A 26344-nucleotide genomic window follows, 5' to 3' on the forward strand; every position below is an offset into this window, starting at 1 on the left:
GTTGCTGCGGTTGCTGGAGCGGCTACCTACTGATGCGACTCTTTATCTGAGTTGATCTAGGTGGATGGTCTCCTCGACGTGATCCAGGAAAGAAATAAGGCCTTAAGGGTGGCTAATTATTTTATTTGTGATGCAAATTATTTGCCTGAATGCCAAGGCTTCAGGTTTTCTGTTCAAGCCCGTAGGGCATTCTGGCTGAAGTCCTGGCCTGCGGACATGATTTCTAAGTCCAGACTTCTTTCCCTCCCATTTAAGGGAAAGATTCTATTTGGTCTAGGCCTAGACTCGATTATCTCCACGGTTACTGGAGGCAAAGGTGCCTTTTCCAGCAGGATAAGAAAACAAACATAAGGGACAAGGTCCTAATTTTTGTTCCTTTCGTTCGGATAAATCCTAACATCAGCCACCCTCAGCAAAGCCAGAGCAATCAAAGGGGACTTGGAAGCCGACTCAGTCCTGGAATAAGTCCAAGCATTGCAAGAAGCCTGTCGAAACAAAGTCGGCATGAAGGGGCTCTGGATCTTGTAGGGGGCAGACTGTTGCTCTTTTCAGATGCTTGGTTTGGGGACGTGCAAGACCCGTGGGTCCTGGAGTTCATCGCTCAGGGATACAAGCCTTTCTGGAGTGCGTGAAGGATCGCCTTTCTGGGGTGCATGAGGGATCTCTCCTCCCTAGGAGTCATTGTCCCGGTGCCTCTCGCAGAAAGAGGTCTGGGGTACTATTCAAACCTTTTTGTGGTCCCAAAGAAGGAGGGAACTTTCCGCCTGATTCTGGACCTAAAGTGCTTAAACAAATGTCTATCTGTCCCCTCGTTCAAGATGGAGACGATAAGGTCCATCCTTCCTTTAGATTAGGAAGGACAGTTCATGACCATTATAGATCTGAAGGATGCTTACCTTCACGTTCCAATACACAAGGGACACTTCAAGTTCCTAAGGTATGAGTTCCTGGACCAGCACTTTTATTGCACTTCCTTTTGGTCTAGCTACTGCTCCAATAGTTTTTACAAAGGTTCTAGGGGCTCTGCTTGCAGTGGCCAGAACCAGAGGTATAGCAGTAGCTCCATACTTGGAGAATATTCTGGTTCAACCACCATCCTATCGTCTGGCAGAAGATTATTCAAAATCTATTCTGTTTCTTCTTCGATCTCAAGGGTGGAAAATAAACTTAGAAAAGAGTTCTCTTATTTCCAGTATCAGGGTGGAATTCCTGGGTACTATAATAGACTCTATATCCATGAAAATATTCCTTACTGACCAGAGACATTACAAGCTAACTTCCGACATCATTCCTTTTGCCAGGTTTCATCTCAGACCACGTCAGCTGTGCATGCTGAGACGATCATTCGGATCTGTCTCAACAGATTTCTCTGGACAACCGGTCGAGAGTATCGCTCTCCTGGTGGCTCTGTCCAGATCACCTGTACCAAGGGACATCCTTCTTGAGACCATCCTGAGAGATTATGACTATGCAAGTCTATTAGGATGGGGAGCTGTTTGGGGTGCCAAGAAGGCACAGGACCTGTGGACTCGAGAGGAATTCCTCCTCCCGATCAACATTTTTGAACTTCGAGCGATCTTCAATTCTCTGAAGGCTTGGCCTCTTCTGGGTTCGTCCCAGTTTATCAGATTCCAATCAGACAACATAACCTTGGTGACTTACATCAACCATCAGGGGGAACGAGGAGCTCTCTAGCAATGAGGGAAGTATCTCAGATTCTGGAGTGGGGGGAGGCCCACAACTGCTCCCTGCAAAAAAACAAATAGTATCCAGCACATCAACCCAGGAACCAGGGGACCAAAGCAAGTAGCTGCCAACTTGCAAAAGACAGTATAAAATACAGACAAGGTGGTCTCCTTATGATATTCCTTCTTTATTTGTGAACATGAGGAACAGGAACAAAAAAAGTCACGACGTTTCGGGGCTATACCCCTTAATCATGTGATAACATCACTCATTACACACCTGTGATTTATAGGCAGTACCTGGGAATTTTAACCCTTACATTCTTAAAGTATCACAAATTTTTGTATATAGCGCCATCTTGTGTCACAATCAGTGTGAAATGAAAGAATTAAAAACAACAGATAAGAGGCCTCAATGGACTATTGTATATATATTATCAGAATTGATGGTAAATTTTGCAACAATTTAACAATACACTGCTACAGTGGATCAACTGAGCTAAAAAAATAAAGTAAAACAAAAATGAACAATAAACAAAATGTAACAATGTGTTTATATTGCTACAGGGTCAGCAACTCGAGGGAATCAGGACTGGCAATGGTCAAAAAGATCTAAGATGCAAAAAAATAAATTATATTATAGTAAATAGACATAAATCCCAATAGCAAAAAACTTTTTTTTAAAAGACTTTTTTTCCATAACTTATCAGTGGTGATTTATAAGAAATAATAATTAATAGAAATTAATAAAAAGGAGTCCAATCTATTTCTCGGTTCATACCTTTAGGTTCCAGGGTATCGAGCTTAAATATCCAAAATGTTTCACGCTGTTTGAGCAATTGCTCCCTATTACCACCACGTCTGGGGGTACGGATATGCTCGATAACCTGGAACCTAAGTTGATTCACCTGATGGCCTGCAGACAAAAAATGGTGGGCTACGGGTGCAGATAGTACCTTGCATCTAATATTGCTTTTATGTTCCGTGATGCGGTCCCCTATCCGTCTTGTCGACTCCCCCACATAGACACGCCCACATGGGCATTTGATTAAATAAACCACAAATTTTGTATTACAGGTAAAAAAATCTTTATAAATAAATTTATAACCAGTGTGTGGGTGTAAAAAATGGGGACTTTTAATGATAGACCCACAGTTGCTACAGCCTAGACACGGAAAACAACCTAGGTTTTTCTTTGTAATGTAAGTCTGCCTACAAGTTTTACTGGGACCCAAATCGGCCTTAACAAGAATGTCACGCAAATTTTTAGACCTTTTAAAGGCAGGCATAGGCAATTGTTGGAATTCTTTTATCTCTGTATTGCAGCTCTTCAAAATGCCCCAATGTCGGCGAATGATATTTATTATTTGTTTGCTCTGTCTGCAATATTCAGAGACAAAAGTCATTCTACTTTGATCAGTTCTAGAGGGTTTAGGTTTCAAAAGTTATTTTCTCTGCAAGGGTAAAACATCCTGAATGGCTTTATTGATCAAATCTAAAGGATACCCGCGTTTCAAAAACGTATCACCCATTTCTGTCAATCTTATTTTTGAAATGTTCTCTTTACGCGTAGCATTTGACTGCGTGGTAAAGATTTGACAAGAGATGGGTGGTGAGCACTGTTGAAACGTAAAAGACTATTGCGGTCAGTTTTCTTAGTATATATATCAGTAAGAAAACCATAACCATTCTTAATCACCGATACATCCAGGAAATCAATCTTAATTTCACTGCTGACCAAAGTAAGCTTAATGTTAGAAGTGGATAAATTAAGATCAGCGACAAAAGACTCCAGGGCCCCAACGTCGCCCAGCCAAATCCCAAAAATATCATCGATATAGCGCCACCAGGTGGCGCCATACCGATGAAAAAGTGGGCGTTCAAAGACAAATTTTTCCTCATAGGAATTCATATAAATATTGGCGTAATTAGGGGCGACGTTGGAGCCCATGGCAGTACCCTGTAATTGTAAAAAGAAAGAATCTTCAAATAAAAAATAGTTGTTATATAAAATAACCTCTAATAACTGTAAAAGAAAATCAATCCTATCAATGGAATAAATGCCTTTAGATTGTAAAGCGTTCCTAACTGCACCAATGCCACTAGCGTGTGGTATTGAGGTATAAAGACTGCTGACATCCAGGCTGAACAAAATAAATTTGTCAGTCTGTAGTTGTAAATTATCTAATTTAATCAGAAAATCGTTAGTGTCTTTGATGAAAGAAGATGACTGCTCAACCAGGGGTCGCAATACTTTATCCAAATAGATGGCTATGCTTGAAAAAATTGAATTGGTACCAGCAACGATTGGTCTCCCTGGTGGAGCAGTCATAGACTTGTGCACTTTCGGCAGTACATACAGGACCGGAGTAATGGGATTTTTGACCTGTAAGAAAGAACTAGTTTTTAGATCAATAAGACCATTTGTTAGGGCTGTCTTGATAATGCAAGAAATCTCCTTATTGATAAGGGAGAGTGGGTTACCCAACATTCTGCTGTAAACTTGTGAATCCCCTAATTGGGAACAAATTTCTTTCCTATAATCATACTTATTTAACAGAACGGTGGCCCCGCCCTTGTCTGCCTGTTTCAAAATGAGATTGTTGTTATCTTTAAGACATTTAAGTGCATTTCTATCAGCAGTGCCAAAGTTACGCATACCCTTAAATTTGGACGAATGCCTAGTGTTGAATGATCTTATTTTATCAAAATCAGATAACACTAGCTTCTCAAAGGTTTCAACACTATGATTAGTATTATGAGGCATAAAATTACTCTTGTTGCGTAACCCAAGACTTTTTATATTCAATAAATCTATGTTGGCATTGTTGTTACGGTTAACATTAGATGGTAAGGTGACAGTAGGCACAAAATTATTAACATTGTTATTATGCCAAACCTTAAGCCTGACATTCCTAAAGAACCTTTGTAAATCAGTCCTTAAATTGAAAAAATTACAGTCAGTTTGTGGGCAAAATGATAACCCCCTTTGTAAAACAGCCCTTTCACCTGAACTGAGGGGGTGATCCGAGATGTTGATTACTATGTCTTCTTCCTCGAGCGAGTTGATCGTGGTTGCTGGACCCCTGCTTTTTTCTGCTGCTGAGCCTTCTTGTTTGGGGCGATGATGTTTTCGGCCGCCCCGCCGCCTGGGCTGTTCTCCCCTTCGCTGTTGGAAAAATCCGCTGAATCGGAGCTAGTGATCGATGAATCTGTATTCCGCTGCTCACGTCTGCGTCGTCTGAAGCCGGAACTGGCCTGACGCTCTTTCCCCTGTGGATCATACACCCAGCGGTAGACTCGATTAGTCGAGTAATCCTGTTCATCACGAAAGAACTTAACCCTTTTTCGTTCCTCAATTGTTTTACGCAACTCTGTTAGGGCATTCTTGTTCTCCTGAATCAATTTGTCAAATGCCTCGGTTGACAAGGAGCTCCGAATCTCTTCCTGCAGTTTGTCAATGGTGAGTTTCAAGGCATCAATTTCTATCTGCAGATATTCAATGGTCAGTACAATTATATCGAGAGAGCATTTGTTTAGGATATACTCGAACTTGCGGCAATACTCTTGGTTGTCTTTAAGAAGGCTAGGGCGGGTATTCATCCGTAAACCACGGGGAATGCGTTTTACTCTGAAGTATTCCGCCAAAGTATTGGCATGCAAATCATAAGCCAATAGTTTTCTGGTCTGTTTGTCATATTGTACATTAGCCAGTTCCACTGGAGCAGTATGTAGAAAGCTCCGAGAGCCACGTACCAAAGTGGTAATCCTTGAAGCCTCAAAGTCTGAATAAGTGAAGGTCTTTGAACCTGTGATTTCCTCTGTAGTAATCATCATGGGGTATAAACAGTGCACGGACACTGGCAGCCAAATAGAACATGCAAAAAAACAAATAGTATCCAGCACATCAACCCAGGAACCAGGGGACCAAAGCAAGTAGCTGCCAGCTTGCAAAAGACAGTATAAAATACAGACAAGGTGGTCTCCTTATGATATTCCTTCTTTATTTGTGAACATGAGGAACAGGAACAAAAAAAGTCACGACGTTTCGGGGCTATGCCCCTTAATCATGTGATAACATCACTCATTACACACCTGTGATTTATAGGCAGTACCTGGGAATTTTAACCCTTACATTCTTAAAGTATCACAAATTTTTGTATATAGCGCCATCTTGTGTCACAATCAGTGTGAAATGAAAGAATTAAAAACAACAGATAAGAGGCCTCAATGGACTATTGTATATATATTATCAGAATTGATGGTAAATTTTGCAACAATTTAACAATACACGGCTACAGTGGATCAACTGAGCTAAAAAAATAAAGTAAAACAAAAATGAACAATAAACAAAATGTAACAATGTGTTTATATTGCTACAGGGTCAGCAACTCGAGGGAATCAGGACTGGCAATGGTCAAAAAGATCTAAGATGCAAAAAAATAAATTATATTATAGTAAATAGACATAAATCCCAATAGCAAAAAACTTTTTTTTAAAAGACTTTTTTTCCATAACTTATCAGTGGTGATTTATAAGAAATAATAATTAATAGAAATTAATAAAAAGGAGTCCAATCTATTTCTCGGTTCATACCTTTAGGTTCCAGGGTATCGAGCTTAAATATCCAAAATGTTTCACGCTGTTTGAGCAATTGCTCCCTATTACCACCACGTCTGGGGGTACAGATATGCTCGATAACCTGGAACCTAAGTTGATTCACCTGATGGCCTGCAGACAAAAAATGGTGGGCTACGGGTGCAGATAGTACCTTGCATCTAATATTGCTTTCTTCTGTTAAGTGTGATCAGTCCACGGGTCATCATTACTTGTGGGATATTAACTGCTCCCCTACAGGAAGTGCAAGAGGATTCACCCAGCAGAGTTGCTATATAGCTCCTCCCCTCTACGTCACCCCCAGTCATTCTCTTGCACCCAACGACTAGATAGGATGTGTGAGAGGACTATGGTGATATATTTAGTTTTTATATCTTCAATCAAAAGTTTGTTATTTTATAATAGCACCGGAGTGTGTTATTCCTTCTCTGGTAGAATTTGAAGAAGAATCTACCTGAGTTTTTCTATGATTTTAGCCGGAGTAGTTAAGATCATATTGCTGTTTCTCGGCCATCTGAGGAGAGGTAAACTTCAGATCAGGGGACAGCAGGCAGATTAATCTGCAAAGAGGTATGTAGCAGTTTATTATTTTCTGACATGGAATTGATGAGAAAATCCTGCCATACCGTTATAATGTAAACTCAGCCTTGAATGCAGTAGATGTAGCTGATATCAAGCTGTCATGTATGTATATTTTACACTTCAGTTTTCTGGGAAATGGTACTTCTCTGGCTTTTAAACTGTATACATAGACTTAACCTATTTTGCAGGGACTTGCAATAGGTTTTAAATGACAATTAATTATTGAGGTAAAATGTTTTTTTGCTGGCATGTAAAAACGTTTTTTTCTCTGAGGTACTGGGTGAAAAAATGTTTTGGGCACTTTTTTTCCACTTGGCAATAGTTTTGATTTAAATTAGAGCAGTTCACTGATCCCTCTCACTGTTATGTGTGTGGGGGAGGGGCCATTTTGGTGCTTTCACTATGCATCAGAAAAACTCAGTCAGAGGTTCATTTTCTTCCTGCATGTTCCGGTTCATCTCTACAGAGTTCAGGGATCTCAAGAGTCTTTTTTGAGGGAAGTAATCATACAGCAGAGCTGTGCTGATTGTATTGACTGTGATATAAAAAACGTTTATTTGTGTATTTTTTTTTTTTCTGCTGCCTGGGTTAGTTATCATTTGCTGAGGGGAACAATCCTTTGCTAAAACTGTATATTCTGACAAAGATTGATGCTATAACTTAATTATTTTATCTGTTATAATATTTTTCTGTGCTTCTTAAAGGCACAGTTCGTTTTCATATTATTTGTAAATTACTTTGAAAAGTATTTCCAAGTTGCTGTTTATTTGCTAGTGTGTTAAACATGTCTGATTCAGAGGAATATCTCTGTGCTATATGTGTTAATGCCAAAGTGGAGCCCAATAGAAATTAATGTACTAAATGTATTGATGCTACTTTAAAAAATAGTCAATCTGTACAAATTGAACATATTTCACCAAACAACGAGGGGAGAGTTATGCCGACTAACTCGCCTCACGTGTCAGTACCTGCATCTCCCGCTCAGGAGGTGCGTGATATTGTAGCGCCGAGTGCATCTGGGCGGCCATTACAAATCACATTACAAGATATGGCTACTGTTATGACTGAAGTTTTGGCTAAACTACCAGAACTAAGAGGTAAACGTGATCACTCTGGGATGAGAACAGAGTGCGCTGATAATGCAAGGGCCATGTCTGATACTGCGTCACAGTTTGCAGAACATGAAGACGGAGAGCTTCATTCTGTGGGTGACGGTTCTGATCCAAATAAACTGGACTCAGACATTTCAAATTTTAAATTTAAGCTTGAGAACCTCCGTGTGTTACTAGGGGAGGTATTAGCGGCTCTGAATGATTGTAACACAGTTGCAATCCCAGAAAAAATGTGTAGGTTGGATAAATATTTTGCGGTACCGACGAGTACTGACGTTTTTCCTATACCTAATAGACTTACTGACATTGTTACTAAGGAGTGGGATAGACCCGGTGTGCCTTTCTCACCCCCTCCTATATTCAGAAAAATGTTTCCAATAGACGCCGCCACACGGGACTTATGGCAAATGGTCCCTAAGGTGGAGGGAGCAGTTTCTACTATAGCTAAGCGTACCACTATCCCAGTGGAGGATAGCTGTGCTTTTTCAGATCCAATGGATAAAAAATTAGAGGGTTACCTTAAGAAAATGTTTGTTCAACAAGGGTTTATATTGCAACCTCTTGCATGTATTGCGCCTGTCACGGCTGCAGCAGCATTTTGGTTTGAGTCTCTGGAAGAGACACTTCAATCATCCACACTAGATGACATCACACACAAACTTAAATTCCTTAAGTTAGCTAATTCATTTATTTCAGATGCCGTAGTACATTTAACTAAACTTGCGGCTAAAAATTCAGGATTCGCCATTCAGGCACGCAGAGCTCTGTGGCTAAAATCCTGGTCAGCTGATGTTACGTCTAAATCTAAATTGCTTAATATTCCTTTCAAAGGGCAGACCTTATTCGGGCCCGGCTTGAAAGAGATTATTGATGACATTACAGGAGGTAAAGGTCATGCCCTGCCTCAGGACAAGGCCAAAGCCAAGGCTAGACAGTCCAATTTTCGTTCCTTTCGTAATTTCAAAGCAGGAGCAGCATCAACTTCCTCTGCACCAAAACAGGAAGGAGCTGTTGCTCGCTACAGACAAGGCTGGAAACCTAACCAGTCCTGGAACAGGGGCAAACAGGCCAGAAAACCTGCTGCTGCCCCTAAGACAGCATGAATTGAGGGCCCCCGATCCGGGACCGGATCTAGTGGGGGGCAGACTTTCCCTCTTCGCCCAGGCTTGGGCAAGAGATGTTCAGGATCCCTGGGCGATAGAGATCATATCTCAGGGATACCTTCTGGACTTCAAATCCTCTCCCCCAAGAGGGAGATTTCATCTGTCAAGGTTGTCAACAAACCTAACAAAGAAGGAAGCGTTTCTACGCTGCGTACAAGATCTTTTATTAATGGGAGTGATCCATCCAGTTCCGCGGTTGGAACAAGGACAAGGGTTTTACTCAAATTTGTTTGTAGTTCCCAAAAAAGAGGGAACCTTCAGGCCAATCTTGGATTTAAAGATCCTAAACAAATTCCTAAGAGTTCCATCGTTCAAGATGGAAACTATTCGAACAATTTTGCCCATGATCCAAGAGGGTCAGTACTTGACCACAGTGGATTTAAAGGATGCTTACCTTCACATACCGATTCACAGAAGTCATTACCGGTATCTAAGGTTTGCCTTTCTAGACAGGCATTACCAGTTTGTAGCTCTTCCATTCGGACTGGCTACGGCTCCAAGAATCTTCACAAAGGTTCTGGGCACTCTTCTGGCGGTACTAAGACCGCAAGGAATTTCAGTAGCTCCGTACTTAGACGACATACTGATACAAGCTTCAAGCTTTCAAACTGCCAAATCTCATACAGAGATAGTACTGGCATTTCTAAGGTCGCATGGATGGAAAGTGAACGAAGAGAAAAGTTCTCTCTTTCCACTCACAAGAGTTCCCTTCCTGGGGACTCTGATAGATTCTGTAGAAATGAAGATTTACCTGACAGAGGACAGGTTAACAAAACTTCAAAGTGCATGCCGTGTCCTTCATTCCATTCAAGAGACCAGAAATTCTCTTCTATGGTGGCTTTATCGGCCACATCTGTCCAGGGGAATGCCATTCAGCAGGCCAGACAGGTCAATTGTAACAACAGACGCCAGCCTACTAGGTTGGGGCGCTGTCTGGAATTCTCTGAAGGCTCAGGGACTATGGAATCAGGAGGAGAGTCTTCTTCCAATAAACATTCTGGAATTGAGAGCAGTCCTCAATGCTCTTCTGGCTTGGCCCCAGTTAGCAACTCGGGGGTTCATCAGGTTCCAGTCGGACAACATCACGACTGTAGCTTATATCAACCATCAGGGAGGGACAAGAAGCTCCCTAGCAATGATGGAAGTATCGAAGATAATTCGCTGGGCAGAGTCTCACTCTTGCCACCTGTCTGCAATCCACATCCCGGGAGTGGAGAACTGGGAGGCGGATTTCTTAAGTCGTCAGACTTTTCATCCGGGGGAGTGGGAACTTCATCCAGAGGTCTTTGCCCAAATACTTCGACGTTGGGGCAAACCAGAGATAGATCTCATGGCGTCTCGACAGAACGCCAAGCTTCCGCGCTACGGGTCAAGATCCAGGGATCTAGGAGCGGTCCTGATAGATGCCTTGACAGCACCATGGACCTTCAGGATGGCTCATGTGTTTCCACCTTTCCCGATGCTTCCTCGATTGATTGCCAGAATCAAACAGGAGAAAGCATCAGTGATTCTAATAGCGCCTGCATGGCCACGCAGGACTTGGTATACAGATCTGGTGGACATGTCATTCTGTCCACCTTGGTCGTTACCTCTGAAACAGGACCTTCTGATTCAGGGTCCTTTCAAACATCAAAATCTAACTTCTCTGAAGCTGACTGCTTGGAAATTGAACGCTTGATCTTATCAAAGCGTGGTTTTTCTGAGTCAGTTATTGATACCTTAATACAGGCTAGGAAGCCTGTTACCAGAAAGATTTACCATAAAATATGGCGTAAATACCTATATTGGTGCGAATCCAAAGGTTACTCTTGGAGTAAGGTTAGGATTCCTAGGATATTGTCTTTTCTACAAGAAGGTTTAGAAAAGGGGTTATCCGCTAGTTCCTTAAAGGGACAGATCTCAGCTCTGTCCATTCTGTTACACAAGCGTCTGTCAGAAGTTCCAGACGTTCAGGCTTTTTGTCAGGCTTTGGCCAGGATTAAACCTGTGTTTAAAGCTGTGGCTCCACCATGGAGTTTAAACCTTGTTCTTAACGTTTTACAGGGTGTTCCGTTTGAACCCCTTCATTCCATTGATATAAAGTTGTTATCTTGGAAAGTTCTATTTTTAATGGCTATTTCCTCGGCTCGAAGAGTCTCTGAGTTATCAGCCTTACATTGTGATTCTCCTTATTTGATTTTTCACTCGGATAAGGTAGTTCTGCGTACTAAGCCTGGGTTCTTACCTAAGGTAGTCACTAACAGGAATATCAATCAGGAGATTGTTGTTCCATCCTTGTGCCCAAATCCTTCTTCGAGGAAGGAACGTCTTTTGCACAATCTGGATGTAGTTCGTGCCCTTAAATTTTATTTACAGGCAACTAAAGATTTTCGACAAACGTCTTCCCTGTTTGTCGTTTACTCTGGTCAGAGGAGAGGTCAAAAAGCTTCTGCTACCTCTCTCTCTTTTTGGCTTCGTAGCATAATTCGTTTAGCTTATGAGACTGCTGGACAGCAGCCTCCTGAAAGAATTACAGCTCATTCCACTAGAGCTGTGGCTTCCACTTGGGCCTTTAAGAATGAGGCCTCTGTTGAACAGATTTGCAAGGCTGCAACTTGGTCTTCGCTTCATACTTTTTCCAAATTTTACAAATTTGACACTTTTGCTTCCTCGGAGGCTATTTTTGGGAGAAAGGTTCTTCAGGCAGTGGTTCCTTCTGTATAAAGAGCCTGCCTATCCCTCCCGTCATCCGTGTACTTTTGCTTTGGTATTGGTATCCCACAAGTAATGATGACCCGTGGACTGATCACACTTAACAGAAGAAAACATAATTTATGCTTACCTGATAAATTCCTTTCTTCTGTAGTGTGATCAGTCCACGGCCCGCCCTGTTTTTTAAGGCAGGTAAATATTTTTTAAATTATACTCCAGTCACCACTACACCCTTGGCTTCTCCTTTCTCGTTGGTCCTTGGTCGAATGACTGGAGGTGACGTAGAGGGGAGGAGCTATATAGCAACTCTGCTGGGTGAATCCTCTTGCACTTCCTGTAGGGGAGCAGTTAATATCCCACAAGTAATGATGACCCGTGGACTGATCACACTACAGAAGAAAGGAATTTATCAGGTAAGCATAAATTATGTTTTTATGTTCCGTGATGCGGTCCCCTATCTGTCTTGTCGACTCCCCCACATAGACACGCCCACATGGGCATTTGATTAAATAAACCACAAATTTTGTATTACAGGTAAAAAAATCTTTATAAATAAATTTATAACCAGTGTGTGGGTGTAAAAAATGGGGACTTTTAATGATAGACCCACAGTTGCTACAGCCTAGACACGGAAAACAACCTAGGTTTTTCTTTGTAATGTAAGTCTGCCTACAAGTTTTACTGGGACCCAAATCGGCCTTAACAAGAATGTCACGCAAATTTTTAGACCTTTTAAAGGCAGGCATAGGCAATTGTTGGAATTCTTTTATCTCTGTATTGCAGCTCTTCAAAATGCCCCAATGTCGGCGAATGATATTTATTATTTGTTTGCTCTGTCTGCAATATTCAGAGACAAAAGTCATTCTACTTTGATCAGTTCTAGAGGGTTTAGGTTTCAAAAGTTCTTTTCTCTGCAAGGGTAAAACATCCTGAATGGCTTTATTGATCAAATCTAAAGGATACCCGCGTTTCAAAAACTTATCACCCATTTCTGTCAATCTTATTTTTGAAATGTCATCATTAGCAACTATTCTCTTTACGCGTAGCATTTGACTGCGTGGTAAAGATTTGACAAGAGATGGGTGGTGAGCACTGTTGAAACGTAAAAGACTATTGCGGTCAGTTTTCTTAGTATATATATCAGTAAGAAAACCATAACCATTCTTAATCACCGATACATCCAGGAAATCAATCTTAATTTCACTGCTGACCAAAGTAAGCTTAATGTTAGAAGTGGATAAATTAAGATCAGCGACAAAAGACTCCAGGGCCCCAATGTCGCCCAGCCAAATCCCAAAAATATCATCGATATAGCGCCACCAGGTGGCGCCATACCGATGAAAAAGTGGGTGTTCAAAGACAAATTTTTCCTCATAGGAATTCATATAAATATTGGCGTAATTAGGGGCGACATTGGAGCCCATGGCAGTACCCTGTAATTGTAAAAAGAAAGAATCTTCAAATAAAAAATAGTTGTTATATAAAATAACCTCTAATAACTGTAAAAGAAAATCAATCCTTATCAATAAGGAGATTTCTTGCATTATCAAGACAGCCCTAACAAATGGTCTTATTGATCTAAAAACTAGTTCTTTCTTACAGGTCAAAAATCCCATTACTCCGGTCCTGTATGTACTGCCGAAAGTGCACAAGTCTATGACTGCTCCACCAGGGAGACCAATCGTTGCTGGTACCAATTCAATTTTTTCAAGCATAGCCATCTATTTGGATAAAGTATTGCGACCCCTGGTTGAGCAGTCATCTTCTTTCATCAAAGACACTAACGATTTTCTGATTAAATTAGATAATTTACAACTACAGACTGACAAATTTATTTTGTTCAGCCTGGATGTCAGCAGTCTTTATACCTCAATACCACACGCTAGTGGCATTGGTGCAGTTAGGAACGCTTTACAATCTAAAGGCATTTATTCCATTGATAGGATTGATTTTCTTTTACAGTTATTAGAGGTTATTTTATATAACAACTATTTTTTATTTGAAGATTCTTTCTTTTTACAATTACAGGGTACTGCCATGGGCTCCAACGTCGCCCCTAATTACGCCAATATTTATATGAATTCCTATGAGGAAAAATTTGTCTTTGAACACCCACTTTTTCATCGGTATGGCGTCACCTGGTGGCGCTATATCGATTATATTTTTGGGATTTGGCTGGGCGACGTTGGGGCCCTGGAGTCTTTTGTCGCTGATCTTAATTTATCCACTTCTAACATTAAGCTTACTTTGGTCAGCAGTGAAATTAAGATTGATTTCCTGGATGTATCGGTGATTAAGAATGGTTATGGTTTTCTTACCGATATATATACTAAGAAAACTGACCGCAATAGTCTTATACGTTTCAACAGTGCTCACCACCCATCTCTTGTCAAATCTTTACCACGCAGTCAAATGCTACGCGTAAAGAGAACATTTCAAAAATAAGATTGACAGAAATGGGTGATAAGTTTTTGAAACGCGGGTATCCTTTAGATTTGATCAATAAAGCCATTCAGGATGTTTTACCCTTGCAGAGAAAAGAACTTTTGAAACCTAAACCCTCTAGAACTGATCAAAGTAGAATGACTTTTGTCTCTGAATATTGCAGACAGAGCAAACAAATAATAAATATCATTCGCCGACATTGGGGCATTTTGAAGAGCTGCAATACAGAGATAAAAGAATTCCAACAATTGCCTATGCCTGCCTTTAAAAGGTCTAAAAATTTGCGTGACATTCTTGTTAAGGCCGATTTGGGTCCCAGTAAAACTTGTAGGCAGACTTACATTACAAAGAAAAACCTAGGTTGTTTTCCGTGTCTAGGCTGTAGCAACTGTGGGTCTATCATTAAAAGTCCCCATTTTTTACACCCACACACTGGTTATAAATTTATTTATAAAGATTTTTTTACCTGTAATACAAAATTTGTGGTTTATTTAATCAAATGCCCATGTGGGCGTGTCTATGTGGGGGAGTCGACAAGACGGATAGGGGACCGCATCACGGAACATAAAAGCAAGGTTAGATGCAAGGTACTATCTGCACCCGTAGCCCACCATTTTTTGTCTGCAGGCCATCAGGTGAATCAACTTAGGTTCCAGGTTATCGAGCATATCCGTACCCCCAGACGTGGTGGTAATAGGGAGCAATTGCTCAAACAGCGTGAAACATTTTGGATATTTAAGCTCGATACCCTGGAACCTAAAGGTATGAACCGAGAAATAGATTGGACTCCTTTTTATTAATTTCTATTAATTATTATTTCTTATAAATCACCACTGATAAGTTATGGAAAAAAAGTCTTTTAAAAAAAAGTTTTTTGCTATTGGGATTTATGTCTATTTACTATAATATAATTTATTTTTTTGCATCTTAGATCTTTTTGACCATTGCCAGTCCTGATTCCCTCGAGTTGCTGACCCTGTAGCAATATAAACACATTGTTACATTTTGTTTATTGTTCATTTTTGTTTTACTTTATTTTTTTAGCTCAGTTGATCCACTGTAGCCGTGTATTGTTAAATTGTTGCAAAATTTACCATCAATTCTGATAATATATATACAATAGTCCATTGAGGCCTCTTATCTGTTGTTTTTAATTCTTTCATTTCACACTGATTGTGACACAAGATGGCGCTATATACAAAAATTTGTGATACTTTAAGAATGTAAGGGTTAAAATTCCCAGGTACTGCCTATAAATCACAGGTGTGTAATGAGTGATGTTATCACATGATTAAGGGGCATAGCCCCGAAACGTCGTGACTTTTTTTGTTCCTGTTCCTCATGTTCACAAATAAAGAAGGAATATCATAAGGAGACCACCTTGTCTGTATTTTTTACCACAACTGCTCCCTGTCAGCGACAACTGGGAAGTGGATTTCCTCAGCAGACAATCCTTTCATCCGGGGGAATGGTCTCTCCATCCCGTGTTTGCGGAGATTTGCAACACGTGGGGGATGCCAGAGATAGATCTCATAGCGTCCAGGCTCAATTCCAAGCTACCTAGATATGGGTCGTCGTCCAGGGATCCTCAGACAGAGCTAATAGATGCATTAGTGGTGCCTTGGAGAATCAATCTAATTTACATTTTTCCACTGTTACCACTTCACCCTCGTGTAGTGGCCCGCATCAAGCAGAAGCAGGCATCAGTGATACTGATTGCTCCATCGTGGCCACGAAGGTTGTGGTTCGCAGACCTGGTGGGGATGTCCTCATCTCCTCCATGGAAGTTACCTTGTCGTGGGGATCTGCTGGAACAGGGTCCCTTTGTTCATCACAATCTAGATTCTCTGAGGCTGACTGCATTGAGGTTGAACGCTTAGTCTTAGCCAAGAGAGGTTTCTCTGAGAGGGTTATTGACCCTCTCTCATTCAGACTCGTAAGACTGTTACTCGTCGCATCTATCATAAGGTGTGGAGAGCTTACTTATTGTGGTGTAAAGAGTGTGGTTTAGCCTAGCATACGGTTAAGGCTGCCAGGATTCTTTCTTTTCTCCAGGAGGGTCTGGAGAAGGGCCTTTCCGCCAGTTCCCTGAGGGGACAGATTTCGACCCTTTCTGATTTGCTGCACAAGAGGCTCGCAGAGCTCCCTGATGTGCAATTTTTCGTTAAGGTTCTGATTAGGATCAGACCTGTGTTTAGATCTAACGCTCCACCTTGGAGCTTGAATCTTGTTCTTAAGTTTTTACAGCGGGCTCCGTGTGAGCCTATGCATTCGGTTGACATCAAATTGTTGTCCTGGAAACGCAGAGTTTCTGAAATAGCTGCCTTGCAATGTGAGCCTCCTTTTCTGGTGTTCCACACTGATAAGGCTGTCCTTCGTACCCGCTTGGGTTTTCTACCTAAGGTGGTGTCTTATCGTAACATAAATCAGGAGATTGTGGTTTGTTCCTTATGTCCTAATCCTTCTTCTTCGAAGGAATGTTTACTTCATAATCTGGATGTGGTTCAAGCTTTGAAGTTTTATCTTCAAGCTATTAATGATTTTAGGCAAAATTATTCCTTGTTTGTTATCTATTCTGGGAAGCGGAAGGGTCTGAAGGCTTCTTCGACTTCCTTATCTTCTTGGTTAAGAAGTGTTTTAAGTTTAGCTTACAAGTCAGCGGGACTTAAACCTCCTCAGAGGATTATGGTTCATTCCACTAGAGCGATGGCTTCATCTTGGGCCTTTAAAAACGAGGCCTCTATGGAGCAGATTTGTAAGGCAGCTACTTGGTCCTCCTTACATACTTTTTCAAAATTCTACAAATTTGACGTTTTTGCTTCGGCTCAAGCAGCTTTTGGGAGAAAGGTTTTACAGGCTGTGGTGCCGTCAGATTAGCGTCCGCCTTTCCTTTACCCCTCCCGTTATCATTCAGTGTCCTCTAGAGCTTGGGTATAAGTAAGGAATGATGCAGTGGACTCTCCTCATATTAAGAAGGAAAACATAAATTATGCTTACCTGATAATTTAATTTCCTTCTGTATGAGGAGAGTCCACGGCCCCCGCCCGTATACTCCGATGGGTGGACCAAAATTAATTTTTCTCTTCCAGCACCATTTATACCTTGATATTTCTCCTACTGTTCCTTGTTCCCTTGACAGAATGACTGGGATATGAGGGAAATAGGGAGAGTATTTAAGCCTTTGGCTGGGGTGTCTTTGCCTCCTCCTGGTGGCCAGGTTCAGTATTTCCCAACAGTAAGGGATGATGCCGTGGACTTTCCTCATACAGAAGGAAATGAAATGATCAGGTAAGCATAATTTATGTTTTGGTACGTGTATATCCTACTCTTAGGCAATATCTGTTTTGTGCAATTTCCCTTTAAATACAAATTACAATATCTGTGAAGGTAATATGAACACCCTAAATACTCCATTAAAATTTATTTTTTAAAGTAATAAAGTTAGAAATTATGGATCTTAATAAAAGCTGTTATTGACAACATTTTTCCCCCCCAATTTGTAGATACTGAACAACTGTTCGACTCTCTTGGGATATTGTACTGTACAATGTTTTTTTCATTTATTGTGTTCCCAGTGATTTATTTTATCTGCTGGGCTGTATTAAATTTTTAAAAAAAAGCTCATTTAGCTAAATTCTTTAATTTGAAATAGCTGTGTTTGTCTTTTGAAACCGCTTAATATACTGACCTTTTTAAATACTGCACTATCCTCTATAATAAATCGATTTATTCAAGTGGAAGAAATCTGCCTCTTCATGTGAGGTGGGAGAGAAAAAGCCCAGCCATTTCAATAGGTGATCCTGCATCATCTGTGAATATAATGAACTCTTATCAGCTTCTTGCCTGAGTATATTGTACCTTTTAATCACTGGCTTTATATAAATTAAGGGGGCAATGTATTCTGGCAAAAGGCTGATAAGAGCTTTTTGAAAGAATGTCCCTGCTGCAGTTTCAAATACAAATGGGTTGGGTTCTCTCTCTGTCTCCCAGCCCTCAGTAGAATTTTGATTTCTTAAATAGCTTTTCTATTTACTTATGTATTTAGTATTTACATTTTTAGTACAGGTGGCAATTTCAACTGGAAATTGCAGAAATATCAAATGACAATATAAAGGTAAAATACCTATTTTAAACAATTGAATACAATCTAGCAGGCTACATCAATCTTAATATGCCACATTAAGCAGGAGAAAATTTCACATTGCAATGTCCCTTTAACAACCATAATAAGTTGCGTTGCTCAGTGAACCGGATTAACATTTTTTTCTTTGTGATCCATTTGCCAATTGACTGATGTTTTATTATTATATTAAAATATATACTAAATCTATCTGACATTATGTAATCTCAAATAATCTTTGGTTCCAAGAGGCAACATTTCAACGTGTGTCATATCATCGGGTTCACTGGTCTTAAAATACAAGCTTGATAGTAAAATGACTAAAAGGATTTTCTTGTCATACACTTATGTTCTTTGGGGAATTCTTTCACCAACACTCACTCCCCTGTTTGAACAAGACCATTTTCTTAACATTTATTCTGACAAATTGATTTTTGCTAAGTTATAGAATAACATATTGAATGTTCCATAGGCAAAAAATAATAAGAAATCATTCTAGGCAGCCCACAATAAGGTATTGTTCTTTTTCTGACTCTCTGCATTGGCGCAGCTATAATTACAGAGATGCTCGATGACATATTACCCTTTTATTTTTAGCTGAAATCTGTCTGCATGTCTCACACACTCTGCATCCTCCCCAGCAGATTTCTCACCCATCACTTTTATTTTCAGTCAGATGTGGAGTTTTACTGCCTTTTGCTGTGGTGTAATGACTTTGTCTCTTATACTGTGCTCTTACAGCAGTATTAATAAAAGCAGGTTTATAACCTGCTGTGCCTCAAATTAGCTATCCATGGCTGAAATTCTGTTCAACTACAGACATCTTTCCCGTTGTCTTTCTGCTTATATAAGGGACAATTTTACTATGTAAAGGTGCATTAAAGGGATACTAAAAACTAAATACATTTCATGCACCTCCCTCTAATCATGGGTGCTGCCATTATGGAGCCTAGGTACATTGCAGCACTTGAATGTAGTGAAAGGTAGACTTCAACATGGCGGCACTCATGACTGGAGGGAGTCAGGGAATAACATATCTTCAATTAAATGTTTACTAGTACTAAAGCCCGTGTACACGGGCCATTTTTTGCAGTACAGCGGTCCCACCCCTTGCTCTCTCCCCCCTCTCTTTTGCTCTCTCTCCCCCCTCTCTTTTGTGCTCTCTCCCCCCTCTCTTTTGTGCTCTCTCCCCCTCTCCTTTGCGCTCTCTCTCCCCTCTTTTACTCTCTCTCTCACCTCTTTGGCTCTCTCCCCCCTTTCTTTTGCTCTCTCTGCCCCCTCTTTGGCTCTCTCTCCCCCCTCTTTGGCTCTCTCTCTCCCCTCTTTGGCTCTCTCTCCCCCCTCTTTGGCTCTCTCTCCCCCCTCTTTGGCTCTCTCTCCCCCCCTCTTTGGCTCTCTCCCCCCTTTCTTTTGCTCTCTCTCCCCCCTCTTTGGCTCTCTCTCCCCCCTCTTTGGCTCTCTCTCTCCCCTCTTTGGCTCTCTCTCTCCCCTCTTTGGCTCTCTCTCTCCTCTCTTTGGCTCTCTCTCCCCCCTCTTTGGCTCTCTCTCCCCCCTCTTTGGCTCTCTCTCCCCCCTCTTTGGCTCTCTCTCCCCCCTCTTTGGCTCTCTCTCCCCCCTCTTTGGCTCTCTCTCCCCCCTCTTTGGCTCTCTCTCCCCCTCTTTGGCTCTCTCTCCCCCCTCTTTGGCTCTCTCTCCCCCCTCTTTGGCTCTCTCTCCCCCCTCTTTGGCTCTCTCTCCCCCCTCTTTGGCTCTCTCTCCCCCCTCTTTGGCTCTCTCTCCCCCCTCTTTGGCTCTCTCTCCCCCCTCTTTGGCTCTCTCTCCCCCCTCTTTGGCTCTCTCTCCTTTTTGGCTCTCTTTCCTCTTTTGCTCTCTCTCTTCCCCCCCTTTGGCTCTCTCTCCCCCCTCTATTTGGCTCTCTCCCCCCCTCTATTTGGCTCTCCCCCCCTCTTTGGCCCTTCTCCCCCCCCTCTCTTGCTCCCTCTCTGGCTCTGTCTTTCAAACCCTTTGCCTCTCTGGCCACGCCCCCACTGCGGCAACCCGCCCGACCACGCCCCATTGCAGTGACACCCGTCTGGCCACGCCCCTCGTCACGCCTGGTCACACCCAGTGTCACACCCGGCCACGCCCCCTGACACTCCGCTTCAGCCTTGCTCTGTGCTGAGTGTCAGGATCCAAACGGCCAGGTATGTTTGTCACGTGCAGTCTCTGCTGCGCATGACTGCATCTGACAAACATACTTGGCCATTTATTATATAGGATAAAGTGTATTTAGTGTTTAATGTCCCTTCAAAATCCATTTGTTTTTGTTTCATCTATAAAAGAATGATCCTACACTTTTAAAAAATATGGCTGCTCCTTTGCGTTGTAAAACCATTTATTTTTCTACATTTGTTTTCGTGGATATATGTCCTTGTTTCTTGTGAAAATGAAGAGGTTGTCCAAATCAACCAGTGAGTAATCTGCTCATAGCACAAACAAGTGTTTCTTTCTAGTTTCAATATCAGTTTATACATCATTAATGTAAACTATTTTTTGCAGAGAATGGATTTTAACCAATTTAATTGCCCACGTGCGTTATAGAAAATGTTTGCTTTTAATGTCCCTTTGAATATTTGTAATGAGAAATAGAAACAGTTTATGATTATTGTATATTTTTTTTTTATCAGATGGTGCCTGGCATTTTTCCTTTAATGTGAAATTCTATCCTCCGGATCCATCACAGCTATCAGAAGATATAACTAGGTACTTAAATTACATTATACTTTTATTAAAAATACATTTAGTATACAGTTTATGAAAACAGTACACCATTATTGTTTTACAATTTTCTGATGGTTGAACATCCAAAACACACAAAGAAAGCTGTTTGGTGGGATAATAATAAGATTTTTTAAGAGCATGCACATAAATCTCAATTATATATTTTAGCCTACAAAAAAAGGAGAGAAAAACATGATATTTTATATTCTGTTCAATTTTAGGGTTGACTTGTTTTTTTTTAAATTAATTTATTCATATTCTAGTTTAAAGGATTACAAATTAATTTACTTTTATATTCCTGTGGATATTGTTGAAATTAATGTTTCATATTTGTATTCTAATACATCAAGTATAATAATTGTTTTGGTAAATATTAACTGGAAATATATTTACATGCGGCATCCTTTCTCCTACCATCTACAGTATCCCATTGTAAGACCTACTAGCCACTAATTTCATTTACCCCTACACCTTCTCAATACCCTGTGCAAGATCCACTAACGTAATTAATGTTTATGTTGCCACAATAGCCCCACTGTATTCAAGTTGCAGCCTTAATCATTTGTTACCCACTCAGCAACCCCATATCAAAATTAAAGGGATTTTATATCTTCATGTAATAGGCACTGCTATATAGAATAATATGCACAGATACTGATTTAAAATTTCAGCATAAAACCTTTTAAAAACTTACTTAGAAGCTCCAAGTTTAGCACTGTTGATGAGATTAGCTGGAACACCCAGTGAAAGATACTCTCCCCACCCCCTTCCCTGCATATGAAAAGACAGATTAGACAAACAGGTATGTATACATCTGACACTTTGGGGCTTGGTTAGGAGTCTGAAAACCAGCCCAATGTTATTAAAAAAAAAAAAAAGCAAAACTATACATTGTTACAAAAACACTCCCAGATGGGCTATATAAATGGATCATCTAGAAAACATTTATGCAAATAAAAATCTAGTGTATAATGTTACTTTAACCCTAACCAATATCTACCTATCTCTATTAATTCTGTTTGCAAAGCCCCCAGCCCTAACCACAATACACCCTTAACAAATTAAGGCTAAGGGCCTGATATTCAAAACCTTGTTGGCAACTGTTTCACATAAAGAACACTACATAGCAACAAAAACATTTCTCAAGGGCTTGACAAAACACAGTAACAAGTTGCCATCTGGCAAGAAATTAAAACTGCTGCAATCAAGCTAATTATCCTTTACCTGATGATCCTAAAATCGTTGAGATTGCTGCCAACACCAGAGCACCGGAGCTTACATTGATGTTTCGGCCTCCAGCTAAACCCCCCCCGGTAGATTATCCTCAGGGCTCTGCCATTGCACAACGCTGTGGTTGCGTTGCAATACAACCAATATTTTACTACCTTCTGAGACAGGGGACACACATTTCTTTGGCTACCACGTGTTGCTTTAATATGGCGCTGGATACTACACTAACTCTGAGGGAAGTGGAAGCCATGCTGGATGCTCATTTCTCTAGGCTCCATGCGGTGTTCGAGGAAGACTATATTTCTTTACAAGGTATCTGCGCTATTGCAAAAGGTGAGCTGCAGCCTTTAACAGATATACCTACCGAACCTCTCACATGCCTCACCCATACACCTACTGAAAATCAAGTGGCAAAACCTTATTATACCCCACAGGAATACAACAAAATTCTCCCAAGCACAAACATAGAGGTGCCAGGGGTGGCGTATGGCGACAAGCTAACAGAGCAGGTAGATAACATGGAGTGGGAAGCAGTGCCAGTGGTTGGAGCTGAATGTGGCTTGGTGAGCTCTATCAGCGTAGTAACACTGTGGAGGCCTCCGCAGCTTGATGTTGGTAGTCCAGATTCACGGAGACCTGCAATGTCCACAGCAGGTGATGTGCCTACCCTTAGCCCTTGTGGGAAGGGGTCTGTCGATGAGCACCTCCCAACCCACCATACCCGCACTAAGGACCCGTCTAAGATTTGCTGGCCCGCATTGGAAGGGCCAGGTCCATTCATGGAAGCGCTGTATCCTGAGAAGTTTGACTACTCAAATTTCAGATCCTTCAGAGGCTGTGATATAGTAGAGCTACTACTGGATAACCACCCCATCAGTTAAATTTGAACTCTCGCCCGCCACCCTCGCAATATCTGGATATCTGCCTGCACTTATGAGAACCGGCATAGGCTAAGATGAATCTTTGGTGGGCCCGTCACTTGCCTGGGAGGGAGCAACTGTTCTTCCTGAGCGGGTCCGGAGTCTCTGTGAAGTGCGAAAGTCTGGGGGCTTACCTGTTACAACCCTGGTAATGCAGAGGGATACCACCATCAAACTTTCATTTAAACTATCTACAGTCCCCATATTATGCAGTTTTAGGAGATTGTGATCAAGTCCTGCGGCTCCCTGATTCCACTCGAAACTGGTTTAGCCTGCAATGGAATATAATGGGCTCTCTATACCCCCTATGCAGAAGCCACTACACACTTTCAGATTGGAGTGGGGTAAAGAGACTAATCAACAGTGTTCCAGACAAGAAGCTTCTTTATGGCTGTGATACTGGTCTGACAATTCATCCTAGAACTGTCGATTCCTCATATCCTTATCATGAAGACTTTCTGTCTGATTATGAGGCTATACAGCTTTATGCCAGCTATGCTCCTTTGGAGTGACCCCCTAGTCTAGCTTCTGTATATAAAAATAATATAAAGATAGTATGAGCCATCCCCTCATTATTTCATTTCATTTTATTGCAGTTTATTAAGGGGCTACAGTAAAGAATTTTTTGTGTGCTCTTTGTACCATTGTAGTGTATGTTATAGGCAGCTGATATAAATTGTTCCTCCTAGCTATACAAAGCATCGTTGGAATGTACAGAATGTCTTACATGTTCATATACCCTACAGGCTAGGTATAATACTGTGACTTACCCCATCTACACAACTAAAAGATACCACCCTATTTGCTATAAAAATATTTGCCTATTGATTAACCTACTTAGGTATAATGCTACTGCTCATATTACTTGTGTGGCTGGTAGACATAAAAATACCTGTGTACTTATCTAATAAGTTAGTTACCACAGCTTATTGACACAAAGTTATCTGTTTGCATAGCCTCTCAACTAGCTATAATACTACTGCTAATACTCTCTGTGCAGCTAATAGATATAATGATATTTATACATTTGCTTATTGAGCTAGACACAGCATTATAGAATGTCCTATCTGTATAGCTAATAAACATAGCAATATTTGCTTACTTCATTACTTAGCCAGTACAAATATTATGATCTTCCTTACTCATGATGCTAAAGATACCTGTCTACTTATGTACTTGGCAAGTTAAAAAATTGAAAATTGTTTTCCTAGTACATAACGCCACTGTTTAGCCTACTTGTATAGCTAATGGTCATAATAACATGTTATCTTTTTTTATCTTTTTTTATCTTTTGTTGTCTAAGGTGGAGTTTTTGGGTTGGCACCCGAGCTCTGTTTGAGTGGATGTGTCCATTCTTCTGCCCTCTTGGGGTCTCTCTTATTCCCCTGCTTTCAGATCTGCTGTCACTTGGGCTGGTCCGCTAGGTGTAGGATCTGAGATCTGTTCTTCATCCTCCGGTCTTAGGGATGCCAGTCGGCCTTTTTTTGAGGTTCTGTGCTTTTCCCCTTATTTGGATATGTGAGTAGGTCGGGCGGCTTGGATTGCCTGGAGTGTGCCCTCTGTCTTGGAGGTTTGGCAATCTGACATTTTGTTTTGTCTGCTCTTTCCTTACGGATAGTATTTTCTTCTGTGTCTTTCTACGGATGGCAGAGTGTTGCTGGACTCAAATGTTTACCTTTCTGGGTTTGCTACACATATTTCTCTTGTTAAGTGTATCCAGTCCACGGATCATCCATTACTTATGGGATATTAACTCCTCCCCAACAGGAAGTGCAAGAGGATTCACCCAGCAGAGCTGCTATATAGCTCCTCCCCTAACTGCCATTCCCAGTCATTCTCTTGCACCCAACGAATAGATAGGATGTGTGAGAGGACTGTGGTGATTATACTTAGTTTCATACCTTCAATCAAAAGTTTGTTATTTTATAATAGCACCGGAGTGTGTTATTCCTTCTCTGGTAGAATTTGAAGAAGAATCTACCTGAGTTTTTCTATGATTTTAGCCGGAGTAGTTAAGATCATATTGCTGTTTCTCGGCCATCTGAGGAGAGGTAAACTTCAGATCAGGGGACAGCGGGCAGATTAATCTGCAAAGAGGTATGTAGCAGCTTATTATTTTCTGACAATGGAATTGATGAGAAAATTCTGCCATACCGATATAATGTAAACTCAGCCTTAAATGCAGTAGCAGCAACTGGTATCAGGCTGTCATGTATGTATATTTTACACTTCAGTATTCTGGGGAATGGCACTTCACTGGAATTATACTGTATGCATAAAACTTTAGCCTAATTTGCAGGGACTAGCAACAGGCTTTTTAATAACACTCAATTTATTAATGTTAAACGTTTTTTGCTGGCATGTAAAATCGTTTAATTTTCTGAGGTACTGGGTGAAAAAATGTTTTGGGCACTATTTTTTTCCACTTGGCAGTCGTTTTATTTAATTTATGACAGTTTACTGATCTCTCTCACTGTTAGCTATCAGGGTTAGTTATCCTTTGCTAATGGGAGCAATCCTTTGCTAAAATTGTGTTTTTTACAAAGATTTGATGCTATAACTTTTCAGTTTATTAATTTTCAACTGTCATAACTTTTTCTGTGCTTCTTATAGGCACAGTACGTTTTCATATTATAGTAAATTACTTGAAAAGTATTTCCAAGTTGCTAGTTTATTTGCTAGTGTGTTAAACATGTCTGATTCAGAGGAAGATATCTGTGCTATATGTGCTAAAGCCAAAGTGGAGCCCAATAGAAATTTATGTACTAACTGTATTGATGCTACTTTAAATAAAAGTCAATCTGTACAAATTGAACATATTTCACCAAACAACGAGGGGAGAGTTATGCCGACTAACTCGCCTCACGTGTCAGTACCTGCATCTCCCGCTCGGGAGGTGCGTGATATTGTAGCGCCGAGTACATCTGGGCGGCCATTACAAATCACATTACAGGATATGGCTACTGTTATGACTGAAGTTTTGGCTAAATTACCAGAACTAAGAGGTAAGCGTGATCAC

General features: G+C 40.9%; 1 protein-coding gene across 9 annotated transcripts in view; it reads left to right on the forward strand.

The window, feature by feature from the left end:
* The window catches only part of EPB41L3 (erythrocyte membrane protein band 4.1 like 3), a 554565-nt gene that overhangs the window by 343329 nt on the left and 184892 nt on the right, over window positions 1-26344 (forward strand). For all 9 annotated transcript variants that reach the window (XM_053714936.1, XM_053714941.1, XM_053714938.1 and 6 more), the window contains one exon: window positions 21082-21157. In XM_053714936.1, coding sequence (XP_053570911.1) covers window positions 21082-21157 — 76 coding nt within the window. The remainder of the gene's footprint in view (window positions 1-21081; window positions 21158-26344) is intronic.

Source organism: Bombina bombina, chromosome 5, assembly GCF_027579735.1.
Source record: "Bombina bombina isolate aBomBom1 chromosome 5, aBomBom1.pri, whole genome shotgun sequence".
NCBI classification, from domain to species: domain Eukaryota; kingdom Metazoa; phylum Chordata; class Amphibia; order Anura; family Bombinatoridae; genus Bombina; species Bombina bombina.